General features: G+C 44.5%; 1 protein-coding gene across 1 annotated transcript in view; it reads right to left on the reverse strand.

The window, feature by feature from the left end:
- EPHA4 (EPH receptor A4) overlaps positions 1-27,467 on the reverse strand; it is a 119,299-nt gene that overhangs the window by 67,855 nt on the left and 23,977 nt on the right. The window contains exon 4 of the mRNA XM_068145474.1: positions 6,584-6,739. Coding sequence (XP_068001575.1) covers positions 6,584-6,739 — 156 coding nt within the window. The remainder of the gene's footprint in view (positions 1-6,583; positions 6,740-27,467) is intronic.

Raw genomic sequence — 27,467 nt, forward strand, 5'->3', positions numbered from 1 at the left:
GGCTCCTGTTGCTGTGGGTTCGTTTACACAGGCACTGACAGTTCAGACAACCTCGCTTCTTGTCAGACTGGCTATTCATGACCATTTATCATTATAGATTATGCTTTTAACAACTGTTGAGACCAAAGTCAACAGACTGCAAGATGCAGCGGCCACTTAGAATATCAGTCATCTGCTCTACTTCCATCCCCTCCTCCTGTCTGCACATCACAACTGGATTTTAAATACAACAACTGATTTGGTAAACAATTCTTAAGTTACTCAGGCAGGACTCTTTTGACTTAATGGGTGAGAGCCAAGCTGGGGATCTTGGGCCAGTGCCAACAATAAAATGCCCATTTCACTGCCATGTGTGATTTCCTGTTTACATGCCAAAAGAACCATGCTTGCCAGCTTCACAATAGGCTTTGTCCCTTCCACAACCCAATTGATGTTTCCTCTTCTCTCCAAGTTAAGCAAAGAGGTCCAGTTACCGCTAGCAGAGCTGGGGGAAAACTGGTGTTTGCAGGTGCCACCCCACAGGACCTGGGTTTCTCTTCCAAAGACCATCACAAGAACAGTTTGGATCACCATATATGCTATGTCTATGGATCACCACACAGACAGCATCTACTCCAACATGCTGTGCTGTAGACAATACCACCTGTGCTCACTCACCCTCTTGACACAGAATTCCACTGTGGCTACCAGGTTATCTAACAGTCTGACAGGAAAGAAATCCTACCAGAAAAATAAGTTGTTCTGTCATTGGCCCAGCAGCTGAGCTTCTTATTCTGTTAGACCTCTAATTTACTTCAACAACTCTACAGAACAGGGTCTCGACTAACCAAATCAAAGCCCCCATGTAATTGAGTAAATGTCTCTGTTAATTTAAGGCTCTGGCCAGAAAATCAGAAGACAGCTAATAAACAGTCACTATTTAAAGAAGTGATGATTTTAAGTCTGCTGATTATAAACACACATTGTCAAATCACTCCTGTCTCTCCTCTCAAAGCCATAACCACTCCCCTTCTTACTCAACATCATCTCCATTCCTTCAGCCCATCACCCCAGATGAGGGGAGACAGCCCTCTCCTTTGAGATTCCCATCACTCACAATCCCTTTCTCTCGCTCTGGCAGCGATGGATGGTCTATTTTCCCAGCCTATGAGGGGAAGGAATGAACAAAAAAAAAACCCACAAACAACAACAAAAATAATTCTCTTCCTGTTACCTCCCCTTCCCCTCTCACAACTGCCATGTTGCACCTTAAAAGGCATTCTGACATCGAGTCACATAGTAAACAGCCTTATATGATGTTTTAACAATAATTTATATAAGGTGCAGACATATTACAAATTTGAAGAATTATGCTATAGATTTATCTTCTGAAGATCAGAGGCTGAATTGACATTTACTTTATGTTATAGAGAATGGGCTCCAAGAGCAGAGACGGGACTGAATTAGTGCCAGAGTAAGAGTGCAAACCTCAGGCAGGAAGCAGAGCAAACCCAGTACAAAGCTCCCTACAACAGGCTAGCCAGCGTGACAATGCTTCATACCTTGCTTTTTCACTCTTCTAAAAGCTAAACCAGTGATAATCAGCGTCTGTCTGGAAATTTAGAGGAGGCATGAGAAGCTAAGCTGAAGGAAAAAGAGCACATTTGTTTATTTAGAAGTCTAAGCAATCATAATAAACATATGCTCAAATAATCAGCTCCTGTGTAATGACTCATTTGCAGCCACAGTTATTAGGTAGGTAAATTCAGCCTTTTTTGAAAATGCAGGCCAAATATTTATCTCTGAGATATATTAAATGCAACACAAGATTGCACTAAGGGCATACATGGGGCTGCAATGCTCACAAAACTCAAGCCTTCAGATCTTTCAGACCTTTTTTAAGGCCTTGACCTTGGAAACAAACGAAGGACAGTGTTATTTTAATGCACATTCAAATTTTAACACCACAGTCACACAGCTCCAGTGGAATCCACGTTGGGTTTCCACTGTAGATTGCTCATCATTTCATTATGGTTCATTATGCTGATAACTGTCAGAAAGCATTAGAAGCAGGAGCCTTGAGTAATGGCACTGAAATGGTAATTTAAAAACAATATACTTTCTGGAGGAAATACAGCAGTGCACTAAATTCAATTAGAAGAGGCGAATATAAAGACAAGTAAGTGATGTTTGCTGTTTGAAGTCTGCCTCTTTGATTTCTCGATAACCTAGCGAAAGCCCTTTTAAAGCAAGCACTTTTCTCTTGCATCTCACTAAATTTGCTCTCATTATCTCTAAATTTCTCCAGTATAAGCCACCTTAAACACAACTGCCTTAGAAATATTTTGGGCCACGCCAAAATATCAATCAATCAGTCACCGTTGGGGTGGCACAACGGACTGAATTATTCAGGGTCATTTACTGAGACAGATTTCAAGCTGGACAGTCCATGCTGGTAATCTCTCTTTTGTAATGGGCTCCCAATTAAAAATCATTAATAATCTGGATCGAACAGACAATCTAAACACTACAAAACTGTCCTGTTCTCACTCATAATGCAGGCATTGTTTGCTAAGGAACAGTTAGAAATCCTAACTCATTAATGGTGAGGACCCAGGACCAACACCCATTAACTTGGGCGAGGACTGCACCTGCCCATACCAAACCACCATGCACAAAGCATCTCCTTACAGAGAAGGAAATCCAGGGATAAGGACCAGGATTGAGACTGATTGATTTCCAGCCTCTTGGATTTGTGTGTTGGTAAAGCAATTTATTCTCCATTAGACTGGTAATCTTGTGAAAGAGTCATTCTCTCAGCAAGTACTGAACTATAATGAAGGTCTTGAACCTTCTCTTGAACAGTTGCCTTAACATTATCTTTGCAATGCTTCCAGAAAGGAAACATGTCTGTGTTTTCCACAGTTTATGTTCAAGTGTTACAGGTCAATCACATCATCTCCATGCCCAAGCACACAGCTGACGAGCACTCTGTGCTTCACAGCAGAAAGCCTAAACTCTCAAGTGAGGCCTAAGAGGAAGATACCGTGCAGCTCTTCTCCTCAGAGGCCACAGACATGCAGATGTCTTCCCCATGAGGCAAGTCTAAGGGTAAAAATGCATAAGTAAACAGGTGTATGTCCATGCATCTGTGTCTGGCCTTCCAACACAGCCCACTCCATTGTATCCTATGCTCATATCCTGCCATGTTCTACCCCTATGTATATGTGCTTTAAACCAGATATAACTACTCACCATAGCAGAGCTAAAATAGAGCAGAATACTACAAGCAGAGTTTGAGTGATTTGTTTGGTAGGATGCCTGGTTCTTACAACTCCACAATGAATGGAGAGGTCAATGAGAAAACTGTGGAGAACCTCTCTTGACCAGCACATCAGTAAGTAGGTGTTGCTTTTATGATTTACCATGGGAATTGTGAGAAAGGAAAAAGAATGCTCCAATTTCCTTTCATCCATGAGCACAAACAGGCTAATGGAAAATCCTAACGGTCTTCCTCCCTCAACCTAGAAGGCAAAGTAAGTGATGAGGCCAGCTAGTTTATTACTAAAGGAAATCAATAACCAAGGGTCAAAGCTTTACAAAAACACATCCTATGAAGGCTGAAGTTCTTCCTCTCAAAAAGTGTTCAGAAATAATAAAGCAAGGATCAATCCCCAGTCCATTCCAGGTGTTGTCTCCAAATGACCCAATGTTGCATTTATTCACCCGGTCTAATAGTTCACCAAGTGAACAGAAACCTGATTTTACAAGCCAGTGGAGCAGAGTCTATCTGTTTGCTAGAAGAATGGATCTCAGATACTGTGTTTTATTTCTTCATTAGTGTGCCGTCACACTGAGTGATTACCAAATGCAGGGCTGAATGAGAATACCCAGGTTAAAGAGAGCATAATGAACAAAGAAGGTGCCTGATTACTATGGCTGTCAGCACAAGGGAATTGGGTTTGTCACCTGGTTTAACCAACTGGTAAGAACTGATTAGAGCCTGAATCTGTCTGAAGGAACCTTTGATGTTTACGCTCCCTTGTGTCTCCAGACCTTGTCAGGAAAGACAGACAAAAGGGAGGAGCTTCTTCCAAAGGGGCTTCCTTCAGCATAGGCCTAAACACTTTGTCACTCATCTTAAGCGCATGGGTAGAAGGCTACTCAATGGGGGGACCACAGCAAATCATTTGGGAGCCTCCTGCACCCCAATGCAGAGGTGCACCAAACGCAGGGCTGCATTTTGTGCACCCCAATGCAGAGGTGCACCAAACGCAGGGCTGCATTTTGTGCACCCCAATGCAGAGGTGCACCAAACGCAGGGCTGCGTTTTGTGCACCCCAATGCAGAGGTGCACCAAACGCAGGGCTGCATTTTGTGCACCCCAATGCAGAGGTGCACCAAACGCAGGGCTGCGTTTTGTGCACCCCAATGCAGAGGTGCACCAAACGCAGGGCTGCATTTTGTGCACCCCAATGCAGAGGTGCACCAAACGCAGGGCTGCATTTTGTGCACCCCAATGCAGAGGTGCACCAAACGCAGGGCTGCATTTTGTGCCTGTGCAGGTACCACCATCACAACAGCATTCAAACACTGCTAAGGTAAATCTCAAAGACGAGACATCAGTGAGCACAGCAGTAAGTGAGGGAATAAAGTGGCCCTAAAAGCTAGCTCAGAAATAACTTCCAAATATTCCTGCACCTTGAATCACAAAAAAAGAAGCCCTTAAGCTACAGGAAAACTCCAATCTGAAATGGGACTTCCAGAGACAGGACTGTGGATGAGATTCTGCACACCAAATCCTCCTAGAGTGATGCAGAGATAAAGACTGAAGCCAGCACCAAGGTCCCTGCCTTTTATTCCCTCTTTCTATTTTCAGGGTAAAAGATCAAGATCAGGGACTTCAGCTTTAAGTGGCCTCAAATAGCAGGAATGGGGAAGGGTGCCAGAAGCAGGCCCAGGACTTGACAAAAGAAGAGCTCATTTTGCAATATAAGCAAACATACATCTCATTTGCTCACAATTTCCCCATCTGGAAGTGTTTTGCTCTCTCCTCATACATTTACTCACTGCACATGTCTATTTAAATTCAACCAGTTGATCACTATTTTGATTTCAATTTGATCAGGATATCACTCACAGGGCTTTAAGAGAAACTTTTCCTGGTATAATGTTATTTAGGGTGCATCATCTGAACAATAGTTTTATAGTTGCAAAAAGACATTTTTTGAATCATAATGGTCAAGCTTTATGTCTCCTAGTGTAAACACACTTCAGCAAGGTTTCACAATACAGACCTTCATCCCCAGTCAGTTTTGGCAAAGGATATATGGACCCCTCTACTTTCCTGCTAAGCCAAAGCAGCTGCTCCTGGCTATGCCCAAACCTGCTTAACCACCACACAGCAAAACTCACAGCTGAAAAAGAGATCACTGAATAAAAGCTGGAATCAAGGGGCTATGCAGAAGGGATGAGTGCTGGCTTAGTTATAGACATACTTTGTTTCTGCCATGTAAGGGAGAAATTAAGATTTATTTAAATGTGAGTCATCTGTCCAAAATTAATTTGGAATATATTAAAATGTTACAAAAGAAATATCTCAGCCTTCCCTCACTCAGAGGCACACACACACACAGAGACTTTCTACATAAATATACAGCTGAACTCCCCACAACTGGAAGCATTTCCAATAGCTTTCAGGGAAAGCCACACATGGATATCCTCTGCTAAAACACAGCCCTTTCACTTACTGCCCCAAACCACTCTCCTGCTATAGACATGAAAACTATAGATGATCATGACTTAACACCAAGGCATGCCTGGAACCTCAGGTCTTTGGCTGTGTGAGCCATTAACCAAAACAGAGGACAAGGAGTTGTTCCAGCAACCCCATGCACGTGCTCAAGTGCACCGTCCTGCCTCTTCTCCCTGAAACTGAAGCAAATTCCATTTGCTGTACATTAAGTGTATTTATCAAGAGGATAAAATAAACCCTACTTGGGGGTTTTGATTCATTAAGGCTTAAGATTTTTTTATTACCACCCCTTTCAGAGGAACACTTTGATGTTCCTAAGGGTCAGCAGCTATATTTTGAACAAATTAGACAAATGAGATTATAAATACAACCAATTTACCCTAGGTCATACTACTAAGGGAATAGCTTTCACAATTTTGGTAACTGTCAAGCCTTAAAGAGACAAAAGGTGACGTGATGTACTGGACAGGTCCTCAGGCATGAACTTTGACTTGTATTTTATTTCCAACTCTGTTACTAAGGTGTGCAAGTCACTCCTCTTTTACAGTCCTGTCTCCTCCCAGTCTCCTGGTTTATTTAGGCCACAAGCTCTCAAGGGTTGGTGTAGCCATCTCACTGTTAGAAATTCAGTGCTGAGGACTAACACTTTCTCTCCCAGAAGTGTGAGCCATAAAACAAACTGCATCTGCAAAGGGCTGTAAGAGCTACTGAACATTGCTCTCAGAACAACATAGGACTCTTCTTAGAGACACACATCTCCAGGTAGTACTGCCTGCACACATACTCAAAGACAGACAAGAGAGGAAACGGTTGATTAAAGGGGAAGGGACTGTTCAAAGACCAACTTACGAGTGCAGGGCATGGAAGCAGCATCATTTTCAGCTCGGAAAAAGCCCCGATCGCAGGTGCAGGAGGTAGAGCCTTCCCAGATGGAGTAGCTGTGAGGCGGGCATTTGGCACAAGCCACATCTGTCGAGAGAGCCTTGTAGTATCCGATTTTGCAAGCTGGATGGAGAAACAGGAAGGGAGAGTGTTACTTGTCCAGGCTGTGGTGATAAATTGCTAGCTTACTTATTCAAAATCAAGGCAGGAGACATTTCAAAGAGATCTAATGATGTCCTCTTAGCCCCAGGTGAAGAATTAACAATCATCACATGCTTAATGAGTAATCCTGTGTCAGGGGATACTGATTCCTAATTCCAACAAGAGCCATTTCAAAAGCTGGCTTGGAGATTGCAAAAAATATAAAAATTATGCTCTTTTATTGACACTGCCAGAAAATCAGCTGCCTCTTTGTGCCTACTGTGAAGTTGCCTGTTGCTTAACCCATGTCCACCTGCATTTACACACACACACGGAGCATAACAAAAAGGGAGCAATTGGTTTATTCTATGACCACTTAAGGAATGGCAGCTGACAGTCAGACACTGCCAATTTTTAAGAGGAAGTGGGACAGGAACCCACTGGGATTGGCAGCAAGGCCCTCAGCCCAACATGCCCGGAAATGGCACATCTCCTCCTGGCAAGGCTGCATTTATTTGGCTGCTTCTTCCCAGGGGAGGAAATCAGCCATACTCTCTCCTCCTCAAAGCCAGGCACAGCAGTGATTACACCATTGCCACCAGTCCCATGTGCAGCTGGCAAGCTCTCAGTGACATCACCTTCAGAAACACCATGCTTACATGAATGGCTACTTTTACATCACTTGGAAAAAACTCAGTAGCATCATTAATAACACATTTTATTGGTGGCTAACAGGTATGTCATCCTAGAAATGTCTCCCTTGGCTAAACTACCAACATCACCACTGGCTTTCAGCACTTCACAGCACAGAGAAAACACCCAGGCAAAAAGGAAGTGTCGTTCCCAGTATTTACCATGTCTCACATCACATCATTTATCACCTACGCAGCTGTCAGGGTTTCCCTACTCTGCACAGGCTTCAGTACATGGGGTGCAAGCCTCACACAGATGGGGCTCATCCATTCAGTTGCAGAATCACAGACTGGTTTGGGTAGGAAGGGACCTCTAAAGGACCAATCCCCTTCCAGACAGCAGGAACATCTTCAACTAGATCAGGTTGCTCAGAGCCCCAGCCAACCTCACCTGGAATGTTTCCAGGGACAGGGCATTAGCATCTCTCTGGGCAAACTGAGCCAGTGTCTCACCACCCTTCTGTTAAGTCTAAGTCTCCTCTCATTCAGTTTAAAAAAATTACCCCTTGTCCTGTCCCAAGAGGCCCTGATATAAGGTCTGTCCCCATCTTTTTTGGAGACCCCCTTCAAGTCACCATCCCTGGAGGTATTCAAGAGAGGATTGGACGTGGCACTTGGTGCCATGGTCTAGTCATGGGTCTGTGTTGATAGGTTGGACTCAATGATCCTCGAGGTCCTTTCCAACCTAAGTTATACTGTGATACTGTGAAGTACTGAAAGGCTGCAAATAAGTCTCCATAATCTATTCTACCCTTCTCTTAATCCTCTCTTCTTTCCTTCTGTTATGAAGGCTCTCCAGTGGGAAAGGCAAAGGGATTTTGGCAACACATTCAATAAAACAGTAAGTTACTTCACTTTTATTAACCAGTATGGAATTTCCTAAATTTACAATGTGTACTGGGGAGTCTAGTCCACTGTTCCTGGACCAGAGGGTCTTAACACAAGCATTGCTCAACCAAGCAAGATTTATGCTTCCAGAGTTTACTAGCACCATGCTATTAGATAAGGTTCAACTTGCAAGGTGCTTTTTGGCCATGCTTCAAACCACCTTGGGGTTTCAATTAAAATCAGAAGCCACAGCTTTGGCAGGAAGAGTAAAGGAGGGTCAAACCCAGGGTCTCCCCACACTGGAGACAATTAGTCCCTGAACATGAACATGAACCCACCGCAGCCAAGCAGCCACACTAACTTGTGTGAAATAGCTTAGTCTGCTTGTGGTGTGAACTGCTCAGAGAAAAAAAAAAGAAGAAAAAAGAAAAAATATCCAGCATGGAAAACTACCTTTCATTTTTTGACACAATTTGCAATATCTGGTTGTACTATTGCTACACATCATCTTGTGCCTGGCTTAACAACAGCAGCAGTCAAGGGGCAGATGCTGATCTCAGATATTGTTCCTGGTTTCCTCTGTCACAGTTCAACTCAGCAATACAGATAAGCCTCTATGTGACCAGGAAAGATCCCAACAAGCAGAACCTTGCTGCCATAAAGACAAGGCATGAGAAAAGAGAATAAGGGGAGCCCAGGCTGTCTGGTCTTACCCACAAAATTCTTTCTATTATTCAGTGTTTTAAAATACAACACAGAACCTCTAATGTCACTGCTCACAGAAATTATTAAACAGATATCTGCCTTCAGCACCTCCCTGGTAATAAAACATGCAGATGATAAAACAATCCAGTACAAGGCTGAAGATCCTGATTGAGCTGTAACATACTGATGGAAAGGCAGGAAAATACCACAAGTTTTGTGACCATTCCTCCTCCTCACTGTCTTTTCAGGCTCAGTATTTTAAAAAGCAATAGATGGATTCAGTGGGTACTCCAAGGTCAAGAGTCTGTACTGCAAGGATATATTCCCCCCACCTTGGTTTAATTTGCTGTATTTTGTTTTCTACTATATTAAGCCAAGATCATTAATATTTCAAGCCCTGAATAAAGCTCTCCAAATGCAGTGGCTGTTCCTGAAGCACACACAGCCATTTTGCTTCAAAAAGCACCTACACCCAAACACTTCATTTTCTCCATTTCAGCGTGCTCCAAGATTCACCCACCACATTTCAGCACGTGGCATAAAAAGACATTAGAGAATGTGTTGTATTAAACCAGTAGCTCTTTGCCCTTAAGAGCTCTGGGGTGCTATGCCTTAAGAACTCACATCTAATCCTGTAAGTAAAAGCTGCTGGTTGCGTGAAGTCCTGCTGACACACCTATTACAGCCAGCAGTGTTACAGCTGCAGATGGGCTCTTTTGGAAAGTTGATTTAGTAGGCAAAGGAGAAGCTTGCACAGAACCTGTTCTCTGAAAGTCTTTATTGCTTGCTCATGACAAATCTTCCTGCGGCTGCTTTTCTAAGAAGGATTTGCTGGGTGAGACCTGGCATGAATGGGCTTCTTGCAGGGCTTTCGAAAGATACCATTGTCAAAAGATTGCTTCACATGTGCAATGCAAACTTGGAATTCAGTTCCTTAGCTTTGCCTTAATTAGTTCTGTTAGGTTGGTGGGCTCGGGGGGTGGGTGGGGTGGGTGTTATTGGCGGGTTTTGTTGGGTTGTTTTTGGGGGGGAAGGGCTTTTTTGGTTTGGGGTTTTTCTTTGTTTGGTTTTTTCACTATTTTTTAACTAAAATCTTTTCTCACATTCTGATCACCCACAAGATTACAATGAAAACTCAAAGAAACTATTTCCTGCTGGAAATACTTCATGATATCTTTGGTTTCTAATGTTAAAATCTATTTGGTTTCTGTTTCTCTCAGAAGGAGACAACATTTGTCAGATGCTGCTGGTCATTATTGTATACCTCTTTCTTTTTAGATTTACTACAATCATACATGTTAAAACTGCGAACTCTGCTCTGAAGAATCTTGGCACCTCAGTGTAATCTGGATAGCAGTTTCCCCCAAGCTGTTCTTCCAATTGTATTTTCTCATTAAAACCTGATTTTCAAACTTGAGGTTTGCTCAAAAAAGATCAACACATAAAACTAAAAGAATGCCTCTGTGGACTGCAAACTCTGCCTGCTTGGTTTCTCCAAATCATGATTTTTCTCTTAGAAACTTTCAGGAGGCAATTTCACTATTGAACAACTCATCTTAATGGAAGGGGCTCTACTCACACTCTATTTAGTCACAGCAAACTATATGGATTGAACTGGATTGAACTCATTTTTTGCAAGCTTTTCTCCCTTTTGTGTGTGTGTGTGAGGTGTTAAAAAATTACTCCTGCTAAATTGAAGTTGTTTAAAAAAAGATATCTTCCAATCCATGCTCTTGAAATCGTTCCTTCACCCTTGTTAAAACAGCAAGGCATCTTTCCATCAGTTTGGAAAAGGCTTGACCTGCTTAAGAGTTCCTCACACACACAAAGCATAAAGCTTTGCAAAAGCAAAATCATCCCAATCTCTGTTGATGAGTTCCTAAATCATTAAAACTACACTGCATAATAAAAACTGATAATAAAAATCTGTGAGCTCCAAACGCTCTTTCCTAGTCCCTGCTCCTCACCCACGACAAAAGGGAGGGAAGAGATTTAGAGTCAGGCAGGGCTGGCTGAGCTCTGAGCAGGAAGTCGAATGGGGACCGTCACAAAACTGCAGCATGGTAGGGGTTTGAAGGGACCTCGAGACCTAACCTCCCTGCTAAAGGCCTGTCACACACAGCAGGTTGCCCAGCATGCCATCCAGGCAGATTTGGAATCTTACTAAAGACGACTCCACAACCTTTCTGGGCAGCCAGGTCCTGGGCTTCAGCACCCTCAAAGGAAACCAGTTTTTCCCTCATGTTCAGGTGGAACCTTCTAGGTTCCAGTTTGTACCCATTCCTCCTTGTTCTGTCACCAGGCACTACTGAAAAGAGTCTGGCCCCATCCTATTGCCCTTCACCCTTTAGATAGTGATCAGTATTGAGAAGATGCCCTCTGAGTCTTTGCATCTCCAGGCTTAACAGATCCAAGTCTTTCAGCCTTTCCTCAGAAAGATGCTTCAAAAGGTCCAAGCAAACCAGCCCAAAGGTGGCAGCTGCTAGGAAGCAGCTCCTTCAGCAGCCCTGACAACCAGGGACCACAGCTGGGAGAAACAGGTCCTGCTTGCTGCCTCATCCTCTGACCAAGAAAAATACTGACTTCCAGATTGGGAGCTAATAAACAGGCAGAGAAACACAGTTTTTTCTCAAGTAAATGTAGTTAAGTCTATGAACTTAAAAGAAAATTGGACATAGATGTTCTAAGTGCTTATTTGCTGCAGCAGCAAACAGCAGTCATGTACAGAGGGGAGGTACAGAACAGGCAGGGGAAGAGAAGAGGCAAAACATTTTTAAAGCAATGATTGTAGCCAACTTTAACGAAAGCCCCTAGAACAGCATTCTTGGTGAAATGAAGAACAATGCCAAGAATTTAAGAAAAGATACTTCAGTGTCAGGTTTATAAATTCCAGGGAGCAAAAAAAAATGTGTTTAAAGACTTGGGCAAAAGAGATACTTTGATACCACATTTCATGGTTTTTCATCCCTGGTTACTTTTGCTACCGCTCCTCCTCCTCTGGAAATATTTTAAGCTCATGTTTTAACTGCACCCCCCCAGAACAAAAAGTTACTTTTAATTTCCCCCACCCCCCCTTATGTTCTTATGCTTGAAGAGGATGGATTTTCGTTCTCAGCTTGTAACAAAACCACATCTGCCAGCAGCATCTCCTCAGCTCTCTTTTACTGTTATTACCATTTCTGAGCAGATTCTTGTGTGTTAATTATAGAACGCAATTGTTTGGATAGTCTCTTTTGATGAGCTTTCTGCCCCGCACCATGAACCCCTCTGTTATTGTACAGCTGTTTTACTTCCAAATGCTCATCAGGGTTGTCTAATTGTCAAGCTGTCCCAGCAACTAGTTCTTTTGACCTAGAAGTCAAAGAAAGGGAGTCACCCTTGTCTCCCCGACATGAATACCGCAGGAGTCCCAGTGGCCCCCTCATACCGACAAGACAATGCCTTTCCAGATCATTGCCACTACAAGCATAATTGGGTTTGGGGTGAAATGAGAAGATTTTAAATAGGATGAATTAATGAGTTTCTTGTAAAATTAAGTCATTCTCCTAGTCCAATCTAATTACTCACTGTAAGGCCCCTGAGGGTGACAAATAAAGATCCTTAGAAGCCGGAGGGGGTGGGGGGGGGGGGAAAGAAAAAGGGGGAAAAAAGAAAAAGAAAAAAGGAAAATCTTTCTCTTGAGCCTTTCTTAAAAGTCAAGTTGTAGAATTGGATGTGATGCACCAAATGCTGTTTCCAAATAATGTCAGGCTCCTTTGATGTGCATATTGTAAGATCTTTGCCTCCTGCTAATGGCTGTGCGATTGCTACAAATTAAAAGGAGTTCCCCACATTTAACTCGTATCCCTGATGAGAAAAACCAGTATTTCTACACACTAAGAGTAAATTTCTGCTCATGAATGACAGGAGGAAACACAAACTAGGGACGGAGCCCAGACTGACTTTGGGGTGCTTCTGCTCCATGACTAAGTACAAACATAGGAAGTTCAAAACAGAAATAGAATAGAGTTAACCAGGTTGGAAGAGACCTTTGACATTGTGTCCAACCTATCATCCAACGCCATCAACTAAACCATGGCACCAAGCACCCCATCCAGTCTCTTCCTAAACACCTCCAGTGATGGTGACTCCACCACCTCCCTGGGCAGCCCATTCCAATGGCCAATAACTCTTTCTATGAAGAACTTCTTCCTAACAGGAAGCCTAAACCTTCCCTGAAATAAAAAAGGGCCTCAAGACCACAAATCTACTAGGGTGTGAAACCCAAACTCTGTTTAAGCCACTGACAGTGCACAGGGGTACCTACATTTGCAGGTATGCAGGCAGGCCTTCTGTGCAAAGCTGTAGTCCTTGGTCACTAGGTCTCCCTCACTGAGCAGTGGGACCACCTTTTTTTCCCCTCAGCAGCAATCTGCTCATGAGACAGCTACAGGCACAAGCAAAACCACAAGGTGTATGAATCATGGAGGCCCGGGGTGCCCAGGGATCATTATCTTAACAACCTTCCAAGTCAATTACCAGACATTTTCACCTGCACTTGGGCACCACATACTGTGTGCACAGACCTCTGGCACCACTGGCATCATTGCATCTCTGAATCCTTGCTGTAGAGGTAGCATTTTTTGGAGCAACACTGTGTCAGTTCTCCTGGGATTTACACAGAGAAATGCTACCGTTATCTGCTACAGAAACTTCTCAAGCCAACGTGTATCTCATACAAAGAGAAATAGAATTATGCTGATTAGCCCTTTAAAAAGCTGCAACCTATGTTATCAGTCACCCTTTTCTGAGGAAACTAAACAGTCAAAAGCATAAAAGAAAACATTAAACACATATCCAATTGCTATGTTAAATAAGTTCAACAGGTACGTGTGGGGGAAAAAGATGAAAAAATAGCTTTTATTCTTATAAAACAAGAATTGTTCTGAACTTCACTGCTTGGCTAATAGATCACAACTGCTGAAAAACTCCACCCTTTCAAAAAAATACATAAACTTCATCGCAGGTATATGAATTAATCGCTTTTGTATTCATCAGCCAGCTTCGCTATAGCTCTGGTATGGAGGGAAGAGGATATAGTTGGGGGCAGGTTTGACACATTCCACAGGCTGACTGCTGCTGATTTTTGACAGGTGCCTGATCGTGCATCTGTCAACACTGCTTGCATACACTGCTTCCTGCTCTGTGTTAGAAGGCAGCTGAAAAGTCTCAAGACACAGTAAAACTAAAGCTAGTCCCTGGACAGAATATTTGCTGCTCTGGGGTTTAAAGTGAATATTACGAAGCTAAAGATCGAGGGGCAGGGTGAAACAATTCCTGACTGCGGAAAGAAACAACCCACCGGAACTCCTTTCTCTGTGACAAGCCAGTGCTTTGAACAAGGAAGGAAAATCCCAACCTGCTCTGCTCTCTACAGGAAGATCTCTGCTAGGACTGGCAATCGCGAGCGAAGCGGCCGGCACAGGAAGGATTGTTTAGCCTTCAGCGTCCCCAGGACGTGTCCCTTCCCTTCCAGGGAGCTGTAGGCTCTAACTCAGCAATTAAAACAGACAAAACTCCACATTTCAGCGCTTTAGTACAGGGCAATTGACTGCTGAACAGGGGACTCAGCACCTCAATGGTTTGCATTGTATTTTTTTATGTATTTAAACAATACACAGATGCTCCGGGGTGATAAAGACCCCCTGCTCAGAGCCAGCAACTGTGGCTGCGTCCTTTTTCAGAGCGGAGAACTAACGTTGCCATCACACTTGTGCAAGTGCTAAAAAGGATCTTTTAAAATCCTCCCGCTGGAGCCAAGCATTTGGATGCTCTCCATGTCGTAGTACTCAAGCTGTCAACCGTGCCCTGTTGCAGACTTCATCTAACCTGGAAAGTTTAATCACCTTGAGACAAGCTGTGAGATTTAAGAGATGAGTCAACTAATCGGTTTCAAATAATTATTCCATTAGAAAGCACGAGCTGATGGGTTTCCCTCAAACAAAAGCAGCACCAGCAGTCAGAGATCCAACAGATTTGTAAACAAACTAAGAGGTTAAGTGTTGTTTCTAATAGATAAAATACAGAAAATCGTGGGAGTTGGTGTTTAAAATTTCTTTGTTTACGGGGTAGGGGGGGGAAGAGGAATCATTGCTGAAGTTTTACAACATACTCATGTGCAAGCCGATTAATTGGCCTGAATATCCACATTAACAAGCCCTAATCCTCCTGTCAGGAGACCTGCTCACAGGCTTCTCTCCCTAGCCCTGCAAAAGCACTGTTCGGAGGAGAGATCAGTATCTCAAAGCACTGTCCAGCCAGCAGGTGATTATCTCCCATCTCCTAAATCTTAACAGCTCTGTCAAAAGGCAATTAAACCTCCAAGGTGAGATGAAGCCAATGATAGAGCACAGTAGCAGCCTGAGCAGTTTGACATGGAAAGGTGTAACGCGTAATTGACATTGTTTAAAATGTTTATTTGCTCCTCCAACGAGCATCGGCTGAGCGGCTTGGGCTTGGAGCGTTCTGGTAGGGTATTAAAGAGCATCTTGTGGCCAAGAGCAAATGGTACTCCTGGGTACTCTGGGGTGCATTAAGGGGAGTGTGTCCAGCAGATCAAGGAAGGCTCTCCTCCCCCTCTACTCTGCCCTGATGAGACCTCACCTGGAACATTGCATCCAGTTTTGGGCTCCCTAGTTCAGGAGGGACAGAGCTCTAACTCAAGAGAGTCTGATGGAGGGCTACAAGAATGATTAAGGGACTGGAGCACTGCCTGATGAGGAAAGGCTGAGAGACATGGGGCTTTTTAGTCTAGAGAAAAGAAAAGTGAGAAGGGATTTAATAAATGCTTATAAATATCTGAGGGCTGGGTGTCAAGAGGGAGGGGACAGACTCTGTTCAGTTGCACCCTGGGACAGGACAAGGGGTAATGGATATAAACTACAGCACGGGAGGTTGCACCTGAGGACAAGCTTCTTCACTCTGAGGATCACAGAGCACTGGAACAGGGTCACCAGAGATATTGTGGAGGCTTTCTGGATGCATTCCTATGCAACCTGTGATAGATTCTATGATCCTGTTCTGGCAGGGGGGTTGAACTCGATCTCCTGAGGTCCCTTCCAACCCCTACAATCCTAAAACACGATCTAAACCATTATTTTCAGTTAGTTTAGAAACTCTTGTATTTTATCCATGCTGATGAGCCACTGTGAGTTGGCTGAAATAATTATTCCATTAATACCCTTTACAAATTGTCTCCTGTCAAGAATTTGTGGATTGATCCTGCACACAAATCCTTTAATGCTGTCTCCTTTGTGCAACAGAAATTTCACTTCACAGCAGAACTCGGCCTTGCTGCAATGTTTTCTGCTACTGTTTGAACGTGGATCACGACTGAGGGAGCCACGTCATGCCAGCAAACGAAAAAGTAAGGTTTTCGGGGATTTTCTTTCAGTCTTGGGTTAACTGTGAACAGCCCAAAACAAAGCTGAAGCTCCCATCTCCAGAGCTATAGAAAGATGCCTTAATATGGTTTAATCACCACATCCTCTCTAAATGGCTGTATAACATTATTTAAAAGGAAAAATAAATAAAGAAAAGCTATTTTGGTCTCCCCAGAGTGTTGCTTGACACAAAGGTTTTAGAAGATGCCTAAATATAGACAGTTCTAGGGAGATCTGGGTCTAGGCAAGATAACTCTGCACTATTTTTGACCATTTAACAAAGATGCTGGAAATACAATGGCTTCAAACACACACTGCTTTGGCTCCCCCCAGCATGGCAGAAAATACACAGAGGTGCTTCTGTGAGACTCCCATCAACACCACTGTGAAAAACCTATCAATCCTCTTGTAACTAGTACATCAATCAAAACAGTGGCATGCAAATCATGATCCATTAAGTGCTTCATACTTGATTACCCAGGACAGTTTAGAGAGGGTCATACATAGATGAGTCGCTTCTCTCTTCTTTGCCCTTTGCTATTTGGAGCATGTGGCCACTTTATTACCAAGGCAAAGTTTAGCAGGAAGCTAAGAAGAAAACAACAGCTCAGTCATTTGTCCTTTTCTCCTTAAATTTGCTCAGGGTCTATTTTCCTTTATCCTGCATGGATCACACTTTTCAGAAGACTCACAATATGGTAGGGATTTGGAAGGGACTTCTGGAGATCATTTAGTACCAACTCCCCTGCTAAAGCAGGGTCACACAGAGCAGGTTGCCCAGGATCTCTATGTCCCAGTTTGTGCCTGTTGTCCCTTGTCCTGTCACTAGGCACCACTGCAGAGAGTCAGGCCCCATCCTCCTGATCCCTTTCCCTTACATATGGATCTGCATTGGTAAATCTCCTCTCAGTCTTCTCCAGGCCAAACAGCCACAGGTCTCTCAGCCTTTCCTCGTCAGAGGGCTACTTCTGTCCCTTAATTGTCTCAGAGATGGGGCATGTGCAGGTGCACCCTTGTTTAAACACAGCGTCATTACCAAAGACATTCTGAAAGACTCAAACCACTCAGAATTTCTCTAGAAATTTTGTACTGTGCTGTGTAATAGAGATTTTTTTCCTTGATTCTTTCCTAGGTGTGATATTCAGGATGAATATTTATCTGCTCCTTGCTGGGCTCACCAAATCCCAAACATGCATCTGGAAGCTATCCTCCTACACTTGCTCTCGTTTATGGTCCGATATCTCCACAACAGGGCTCAGACCAAGAGGAGAGTCACCCAGGTCCAGCTCCTGGCTCTGAGGACAGCTTGCCTGACCTTCCTCTGCGTGTATCTCAGTATTAAGAGGAAAAATCATTCAATCCCTTCCAAGGAGGTCTGGTTTCACCCTCTGCTCATTAGCTTCCAGCTATTCAACTTCCATCTTACCTCCTTGTGGATCAGGAGAGGTTCTTGTGCATGGACAACCCTTTCTCACAGAAGTTAATGGCAAGAAAGAAGCAGGGAGCAGGGCAAGAGAGAAGGCTGTTCCTTCAGGCCCTTTTATTTGAAGGGTGTAACGAGAGACAGTGCATAAACTCCAATATCCCTGCCTCAGTTTACCCACTTAAAAAGTGGCAATAAAACTCACAATAGATACACCTAAAAGCTGTTGTGGGTTTAATTGAGCAATGAATGTGTACGGAGCACTGGGAAATCTCCAGATAACGAGGTGCCTGTGCAAGAGAGGAGGTGATTACTCCTGATCAAACAAAACCTCGTGGCAACAACCTGGCATGCTCAGCAGGGAATATCCAGGGCTGTCTCAACTCTCCTTTCACAGCCGCAGTAGAGGGAAGCTGGTGGAGACTGTTTACCTGCTCTTTTGCATTGCAGGCTTTGGCAGGATGTTGGAGAGGATGCAGAGAAATGCTTGCATGGGCCAAGTGCTCAGAGCTGTGAAATACAGTCCCTACTTAAAAATCAAAGAGCTGGGAAGCTGCCCCTGTCAACAAGCATTTTAATAGAAAAGAAAACTTTAGCAAGAATAGATGAAATCTCCCACCTTAGGGTGATCTGGGTGGCTGTGAGGAGAAACACCTTTTGGCAGTTCCCACATTCTTTTGTCAAACTTCTGTTGTCTGGGAAAGAGTGGAGTGCCAGAAGCCCTTGCAGGGGAATACCTTGGCTGTTTCAAGCTCACTTGATTCAGAGCAATAGCATGTTTATCTAGATGTTTGGAAAGTTATTAATGAGATCAGCAAATCCTTCCCATGTGTAAATTATAAATCACCTTCAGCAATGCCATGTAAATTATCAAGTCAAGTGAAAACATGCTCATTTATCTGTGACAGTCCTTTATCACCAATAAATAAAAGCAAGAGAGGGAGTTATCTGGGAAGAAGCATATCATTCATAGTGCTGAATCTACTGGGTCACAAAACTGTCAGGGGCATTAAGATGACCTCAGTGCCAGGGAAAGTGATGGAGCAGATTATCCTGGCAGCAATAACTGCGCACCTGAAGGATGGCCAAGGGCTCAGGTCCAGCCAACATGGATTCAGGAAGGGCAGATCCTGCCTCTCCAACCTGATCTCTTTCTATGATCAGGTGACCCGCCTGGTGGATGTGGGGAGGCCTGTGGATGTGGTCTACCTAGACTTCAGCAAGGCCTTTGACACCGTCCCCCACAGCAAACTGCTGACTAAGCTGTCAGCCTGTGGATTGGACCACTGCACTCTGTGCTGGGTTAGGAACTGGCTGGAGGGCCGGGCCCAGAGAGTGGTCGTGAACGGTGCCGCATCCAGCTGGAGGCCAGTCACCAGTGGTGTCCCCCAGGGATCAGTGCTGGGCCCTGTCCTCTTCAACATATTCGTTGATGATCTGGATGAAGGGGTAGAGTCAGTCATCAGCAAGTTTGCAGATGACACAAAGTTAGGGGCAGATGTTAGTCAATTAGAGGGTAGAAAGGCTCTGCAGAGGGACCTCGACCGACTGGAAAGATGGGCAGAGTCCAATGGGATGGCTTTCAACAAGTCCAAGTGCCGAGTGCTGCACTTTGGCTATGGCAATCCCATGCAGAGCTATAGGCTGGGGTCGGAGTGGCTGGAGAGCTCCCAGACAGAGAGGGACCTGGGTGTGCTGATCGACAGCCACCTGAATATGAGCCAGCAGTGTGCTCAGGTGGCCAGGAGGGCCAATAGCATTCTGGCCTGCATTAGGAATAGTGTGGCCAGCAGGAGCAGGGAGGTCATAGTGCCCCTGTACTCTGCTCTGGTTAGGCCGCACCTTGAGTACTGTGTCCAGTTCTGGGCCCCTCAGTTTAAGAAGGACATTGAGACACTTGAGCGTGTCCAGAGAAGGGCAACAAGGCTGGTGAGAGGCCTTGAACACAAGCCCTATGAGGAGAGGCTGAGGGAGCTGGGATTGTTTAGCCTGGAGAAGAGGAGGCTCAGGGGTGACCTTATTGCCCTCTACAACTACCTGAAGGGTGGTTGTAGCCAGGAGGGAGTTGGCCTCTTCTCCCAGGCAACCAGCACCAGAACAAGGGGACACAGTCTCAAGCTGCGCCAGGGGAGGTTCAGACTCGAGGTGAGGAGGAAGTTCTTCACCGAGCGAGTCATTCGGCATTGGAATGGGTTGCCCAGGGAGGTGGTTGAGTCATCGACCCTGGAGGCGTTCAAGGGGAGATTGGACGTGGCACTTGGTGCCATGGTCTAGTCATGGGGTCTGCGGTGTCAGGTTGGACTCGATGATCCTCGAGGTCCTTTCCAACCTGGGTGATACTGTGATACTGTGATACTGTGACTACTACCAGCAGGCCAAGGGAGTTTCTCATGCCCCTCTACTCTGCCCTAGGGAGGCTACCTCTGGAGTATTGTGCCCAATGCTGGGCTCCCCTGTTCAAGAGAGACAGGGAACTACTCAAGAGTCCAGGGGATTCTGTAAAGATGCTGAAGGGACTGGAGCATCCCTGGCTAGGGGAGGCTGGAACTGTTTAGCCTGCAGAGGATAAGATTGAGAAGGCATCTCATCAGTGCTTATCCATATCTAAAGGGTGGGCAAGAGGATGGGGCCAGAGTCTTTTCAGTGGTGCCCAGCCACAAGACAAGGGGCAATGGGCACAAACTGGAACACAGAAGATTCCATCTGAACATAAGGACAATCTTCTTTCCTCTGAGGGTGTCAGAGCCCTGGAAGAGGCTCCCCAGAGAGACTGTGGAGTCCCCCTCTCTGGAGACATTCCAAACCCACCTGGATACTGTGATCCTGGGCAACGTGCTGTGGGTGACTACTTAGCAAGGGGGGAGGGTTGGACTCAAAAAAATCCCCAAAGGTCCCTTCCAACTCCTGCCACATGGAATGCTGTGAACAGAAATAGGCAAATGAACAGCAGTGGTACTGCACTGCTATCTCAACATCCTGAAGGTGATGGCAGCAGTAGCATTCCACTAATCTAAGAGAAGGAAAGTTGCATGCTTGCTGTCCAGGCTGTGCTGATGAATGGTTTCCACCATGCTGACACTTCTGTGCTTGCTCTGCAAGGGGCAGAGATTTCCTCCAAGCCTGTACTCAGTGCCTCTTCTCATCAGCACATCTCCCTGAAAAGTGAAGTAAAGCACCAGATGGACAGAGGCTGGTCTGGGGAACCTGTTTTAGCAGGACCAGCAAGCAGGAGGTTCAGAATAAGAACACCCAGAGAAACACCAGTTCTGTGAGTAGCTGCTGTAAGTTCTGGATAAAAGGAATTACAATGTGAGCCAGACTTAGCTTTTAAATCCTCTCCTATCCTGTATGCACAAGACACATCATGCACCAATTCCTTTTAGCTGATGTATGGTATCTTTACATCACAGCTCTGCCCATCCATCTTCAGGGCCCAGATAACCCACAGATTTACAACACCCCTGCCCCTCTGATGGTACAGGATTTGGCCCAGTCATGCAATGAGACATCACCTGATAAGATTTGAAAGGAAGCTTGTTTCTAGAGGCAGGTATTTGATGAATGCTCTAAGCCAAGGTTTCCTTCCAAAGTGCCACAGAAAACATCCCTTTGCATGGGAATGTACAGTAAAAAAGAATACACAAAATTAAATAAAACCATGAAGAGCTGCAGAAAGTGATGTTAGGCATGAACAAGAATAGTTTTGGTAAGTGTCATCTTGCCCACCTGAGGTTTTGCCAGGCAGCTCCAGGGAGGCTCTGAGGCAGACACATCAGGGCAGTGATGGGCACAGTGAATTTGGAGAGGAGTGACAGAGACCCTCTGGCTCACCCCAGGTTAAAGATCCACAGTATGAATACATCCATACTAGAGCAAAACCACAGGGCCTGAAAGCTTACAGAGTGGAAGTACCTATTGCTCCCCCATGAGATGGGTGCTGCAGGGAGCACATGGATCTAGGCATGATAATGCAGCTCCAAGACAAGACAAGACCCAGCACGAAGAATGAGCCCATGGCCAATCCAATCACTAAAGCAAGTTAAGACTTCTCCAGTGGCTCCAGTAGCAAGCACTGATGTCCAAACAATGAGTTTCCTCCCTCTCTCCACTCAGATCACTGGAGGCCAGTCCCATACCCAGCAGGAGCAATAAGCTGTCCCCAGCAGGGCTGTCACATTACCTGAAGCCTTCTGAGCCCCTGGGTCACCAAAGCAGGTACCTAGAGGGGTCAGCACATGGCCTGGGACACAGACCAATCTCCAGAGCCTCTGCCCTGGCAGCAGTGAACACAGGAGAACAAAAACATCTTTTTAAATTCCTGCTGGATGTCACACAGCTGCTAATCAGGAGAAAGTGATAAAAGACACTTTTGCCTCTGATCTGGCATAGCATCCATCTCCAACAAAACTATTGGCAAGTAAAGCAAGCAACACTCCGTTTTGGCTCATGGGCCCTCATAGCTGACATGACAGAGCTACTTATTCAAATATCTACAGGATACAAATTAATGCAAGATAATAAGCAGAGAAGTTAATTGTGATAACCACAGAGCTATTTAGAAATGGCCAAAAGCACCACTGACTTCAGTCCAGGCCACAAAAATTCACTCTAGCAAAGGCATCAGGCAGTGAGGCTCACCAAGGCTTCACTCGCTCTGGCGCTGACATGTGACTCACATCCGCCTCCATCACCCTGGGCTGCTTCTGACATGAGTTATCAGTTCATGTTTCTTCACAGAGCTACTTCTATCTGCTCTCACTATACAATACTGAGACTTAATTTTGCCTCAATAATTAACAGGATGCTATCAGCAGCATCCAAATTGGATCTAGGATAGGTTTAGGAGATTGAGGTTTTAAAGGATTGTCAAGGAAGTGCTCTTATACCAGACCAACAACTGTACTTGGATAGGAAAGATCTCTAGTTTCAGCACACCTTTCAATTTCAGGGGAACCCAAATTCATATGGAGCAGTCTCCACTTCCAAGCTTCAGCCAAAAAGACCTGAGGCAGAAACATTCCCTTTTTCTCTCTGCCTTTGTCAACTATCAGCAAATTCATCCAAAACTAGAGAAAACCACTCTGCAGAACTAGACTGCTTTCTTGGTGCTTCTGTGACTGTCAGCTTTCAAGGCACCACACACTTGTGGTGCCTTGATGATCCTCAAGAGCAGCCCCAGCAGCCACCTACAACCAAATGAAACAACTTCTCCACGCTCACCTCACAAGGGCTATTTGCACTCTGCTTTTGACCACTCGAATGGAGTTCATCACAGATTTGTTAGACTTCCCCAGGCAGAAATCCTTTAAGGACCACCATTTGTTTGAGTGTGATTACCTAAAGCTTCATTAGCCTACCCAAAGTCACAGGAGAACCTGCTCTTTCCAAAACTAGCAACCAGATCAGCATATTCTTTGCAAGCAAGGAGTGTGGTAAATTACTTAACTCTTTTGCCTGCATCCAGTCATTAAGAAACACAGACCCACACAAACCCAGGATTCTAACAGAACCAAGACTTGGAATTTGCACATCAGAGCTTGAGGCAGTTAAGTAGAGCAGGAGGAAAAGTGCTGGTTGCAACAAATTGGTTATTGAGTGCCTGATGTGTCAAGTTTACTTTCTAGATGTATTTTCCCTTTACAAAGGTGCTTCCACTAATGGGTCAGTAAATTTGCACTGTGCCAAGCAGAGCCCTGAATACACAAGATCAGCAACCTACTAGGGGAGAGGGGAGATGGGGTTTTGGCTATATTTTATTCCTATGCATTTGCTTATATCTTGTGAATGTGCCACTTAATGGTTTGGGTTTTCTTTTTGCTTGTGTCCCATGATGACTTGAAGACAACCTGTCTTTAGAAAGACCCATATAAGTCACCTTGGCAACATTAAGTGGATTTTGACATTGCAAATGTTAGTGACTTTATCCTGGAATACACAAACAGCTCTGCTCATCCATACAGTGATTTTAGGGATTCAGAGGAACACAGGGTTTGAATAATTGACTAAAGGAGAGCAAATTCCAGGCCTGAATTAGATCTCCCCAAGTCAGAGTGCCTTAAAGCAACAAGGAAAGAAGGAAAGTCACTCTCACATGGGAACCTAACACTGGACTCATCCATGGCCTGCAATGCCATGACCACTGGTTAAAGGCTCCTTGGATATGGGAAAGTGACACCAGAAGGCCCCTGCTCAGCCTGTGTCCCAAAAAGCCAAAGGCATAGGAGTCCAGACCAGGCTCCTTCTCCACTGCACCCAGGACCCTCAGACAGGACCAAAAGATCCTGAGTCTAGAAGACAGAGCAGCTGCCCTGGTATATTAAAAAACGTCCTAGAACTGCTGTTCAGAAACAACTTTAGCACCCAAATACTTTCACAGTTACCTGAACGCTTGCAGAGCTGCTGCTGACTCATCAGCAAACTTCTGCAACCAGGGATGAAACGCAGTGCCCCAGAGCTTGTCTGCCTTGTTACACACACAGAGCCCAGGACAAGGAGCATTTGCAATTGAAAGCACTCCCAGATTCAAGGTCAGTTTTCCATTTTCAAGAATTCTTCATATATGCAAGTCTAAAGCACTGACAGCAACAGACTGATTTGCTAGCATCTGCCTCAAGAAAACAGAGATGAGAGCGAACCTTTCAGCTTCTTGAGGGGGACTTCCCTCTCAGTGCGAGTTACCCTCTTGTTAAACAAAGTGTTTTGCAGTAAATCACATGGAAATGTGAACTCAGCAAATGCCAGAGGCAATGACAGGCGGATATAAATGACAATTAGGAAGGTGTGTCCGGATGCTTGAGGTATGAGCCATGATAACATGCTTGCGAAATTTCACCTGCCCAGATCAGGACAGAGGTTGTGGCCTTCGGAAAAAAAAAACCTGAAACAAATCAGCTGTGCTAATTAAAAAGAAAACTGTCTGAAGAGACATTCAAATATTCCAGCCTCAGCAGGGAATAAAATCTACAGATTGTGGGAATTAGTCTGAATCAGACCTCATTAAATGGTCACAGCGAGGCCGGAGAAAGGCAGCACAAGCCAGTGGTTACCACAAGCACCTCTTTAGCTGGTAAGACAGATTTCTTTGCACATAATCATTCATTCGCACTCAGGGGCTGCTGTAATGGATTTATCTGTTCATCTCCTCTGAGCTGGTTTTGACTTCAGAAAATATATAGAACTGATAACAATCCTTCAAAACTCTGCGGAAGAAAAGCAGACAGACATATTTTAGCTGATTAAATGTTTAACGTTAACCGCATCCATTACCAGCGGCAGCAGCAGCTAAAGATGACTAACAAAGGAGAACACAAAATCACATTACTGCATTCAGCAAACCTTCAGAAAAATGCTGCTTTTCACAGTCAAAAATAGCATACCTTACCAGCCCAGATTTCATCAGCTCCTTCTGTCAGCAGTAAAAGCTGTTTTCTAGGCCACAGCGTTTTCCATTAATGCAATCTGATTTGCCACTGCCTTTTTAGAAAGCTAAGGTGAATGCGCGATAGGGAGAGAGGGCAGTCGGGAGTCTAGAAATGAAAGTCTGAAACTCCTCATGTAGGGCAAGGTCAAAGAGCTGCCTGTGGAAAACCCCACACAGAGGGACCTGCACACCATGTTCTTCTATCAGTGCATTCCCAGGAGCTTTACACTAACAGTATTTTAAAGAAACAGGAAGACATTTCTCAGCAGACGATTTTAAACCGTGGAGATAATGACTTCTCATATAGCTTTAGTACTGCTTATGCTTATAAATAAGCCACCTGGGTAGGTTTATCTCCCACATTATTTGGTCTTTAGAAGTTCTGATTGTTGCTCACATTGATCCAAGCATTATATCCATTTCCAGCCACAGAGAGAAGAAAACGAGCGGGTTTGGGGAAGGAAGTAACGAAGCAAACAAACTATACACCATACAACCACCTAATAGTATTCTTTAAGCTACAATATCACAGCTAACCAGGATAAAATCCTGCCTTCCCGTTCCTAAGAACTGTGGTACTATAGAAGAAGTGACAGAAGAGCTGGTGGAGGTTTTTCATAGAGACAACTATCATTCATGAGCTACTGGCAAACTAAACAAAAATTAACAAGCTCCATAAAGCAATTAAAATTCAAAGTGTAAAGCAGACATGACTCAGCAGCTGATCACTGCTCCCATAAAACCAGCCTAATAACACACATGGTCTGAGTCTCCTTGCATTGGCACCAACATAAATTTAAGCAGCAAATGGAAATTCTCATCATTAGTGGAGTTTCACTAGGAAAAATTATAAGGCAGGGGAAGCAAACCAAGTCACAAGGAAACAGATTTGTGCATGGCACCACGTACGGTTATGTGAGGTGTCCCTTGAAGGGCCAGAGAGCAGCTACCAGCAGTTTGTTGCACAATCTGTGCAGCGAGTGTTGGTTTACCAAAATCTCATTTTTTAAGGACAATTAAGTGAGCATATGTCTCCTTGCAGTAAAAAAAGAATACCAATACACCACACACCTGGAATGGTGGTCTAAATATTCTCCAGTGGGTTAAAAAATAAGCAAACAACCCCCTCCAAACAGCAGAAGAGAAAACGTGAAAACTCCCATTTTCTGGATTTGAATCCTGTCTTGTTACTGGGAGTACAGCCTCCATCCCCTTTCTGCATCAACAATACAACTTGCTTACAACTTGTTGTATGTGATTCAATCCTGGCAAAAAAGTCATTCTCATTCTAAACTTGTAGCCCGCTGAAAAGTTTCAGAGATGTTGTAAGACTCAGTACAATAAAACAACTGTCCCTGGTCTCCTAGATAACAAGCACGGCTTTTTTAGTGCTTAAAATAATTAATATGCATTCCATGCATATCTAAAGACATCTTTGTATCGTTTCTTTATAAAGACAACTTTGGCCCTCATAGAAGAGGCTGCTCGTAGTCTTAGGTAATGCAGAGGATATGAATTGGGCAATACCTCACACGTATTTCAGAATGCTAATTCAGATAGAACCCAGCTCTCCCCTCACTGCCTGGCCACTCTAGAGGGGGGCCACAACAGCATGTTCTGCCCTGAATTTCAAGCACCCTGTAATGTCACAGAGTGGCTCGAGTGTAGCCCCTGAACCACAACATCTGATGGGTTAAGTTTTAATAACCTAGTTTATGTGCCAGATGTCATTGACAGCTTGGGATTAGCTTTTAACTTTGGACGGAAGAAGAGAGTTCAAAAATTAACTAGACAGTCCCTGCCAATATCCATCACCGAGCCTCCGCCAGGAATGAAGCAGCTATCATTAATTGCTTATGCAGCTCATATCAAAGTTAGCCCTCAAAGCCATGGTATTAAAGAGTCTGTGCTACATAGTCAGCTGGGACACCACCTGCCTTCAGAAAACGCAAGCAGGATGTTTAAGCAAATGGAACAGCCTATGCATCAGAAACCTCTGCAGCTCAGGTTTGAGCAGAGGAGCTCAAAGCAGCCGAGGATTTGCATGACTGCCACTGCACCCTTTCCTCCCTTCTTCCCACCTGGAGCCCTCCCTGAGGCTGTGCCCTCAGCAATGCCTGAAGGACGGCTGAGGAGAAAAAGCCAAGCCTGGCTCCAGCACCACCCTGCAGCACAAGCAAGTGAAGGAAGCAGAGCAGCGGTCCCCCTCTGAAGTTGGAAG

Source organism: Melanerpes formicivorus, unplaced genomic scaffold, assembly GCF_026170545.1.
Source record: "Melanerpes formicivorus ecotype bairdi unplaced genomic scaffold, bMelFor1.0.p_v2 SCAF_12, whole genome shotgun sequence".
NCBI classification, from domain to species: Eukaryota; Metazoa; Chordata; class Aves; order Piciformes; family Picidae; genus Melanerpes; species Melanerpes formicivorus.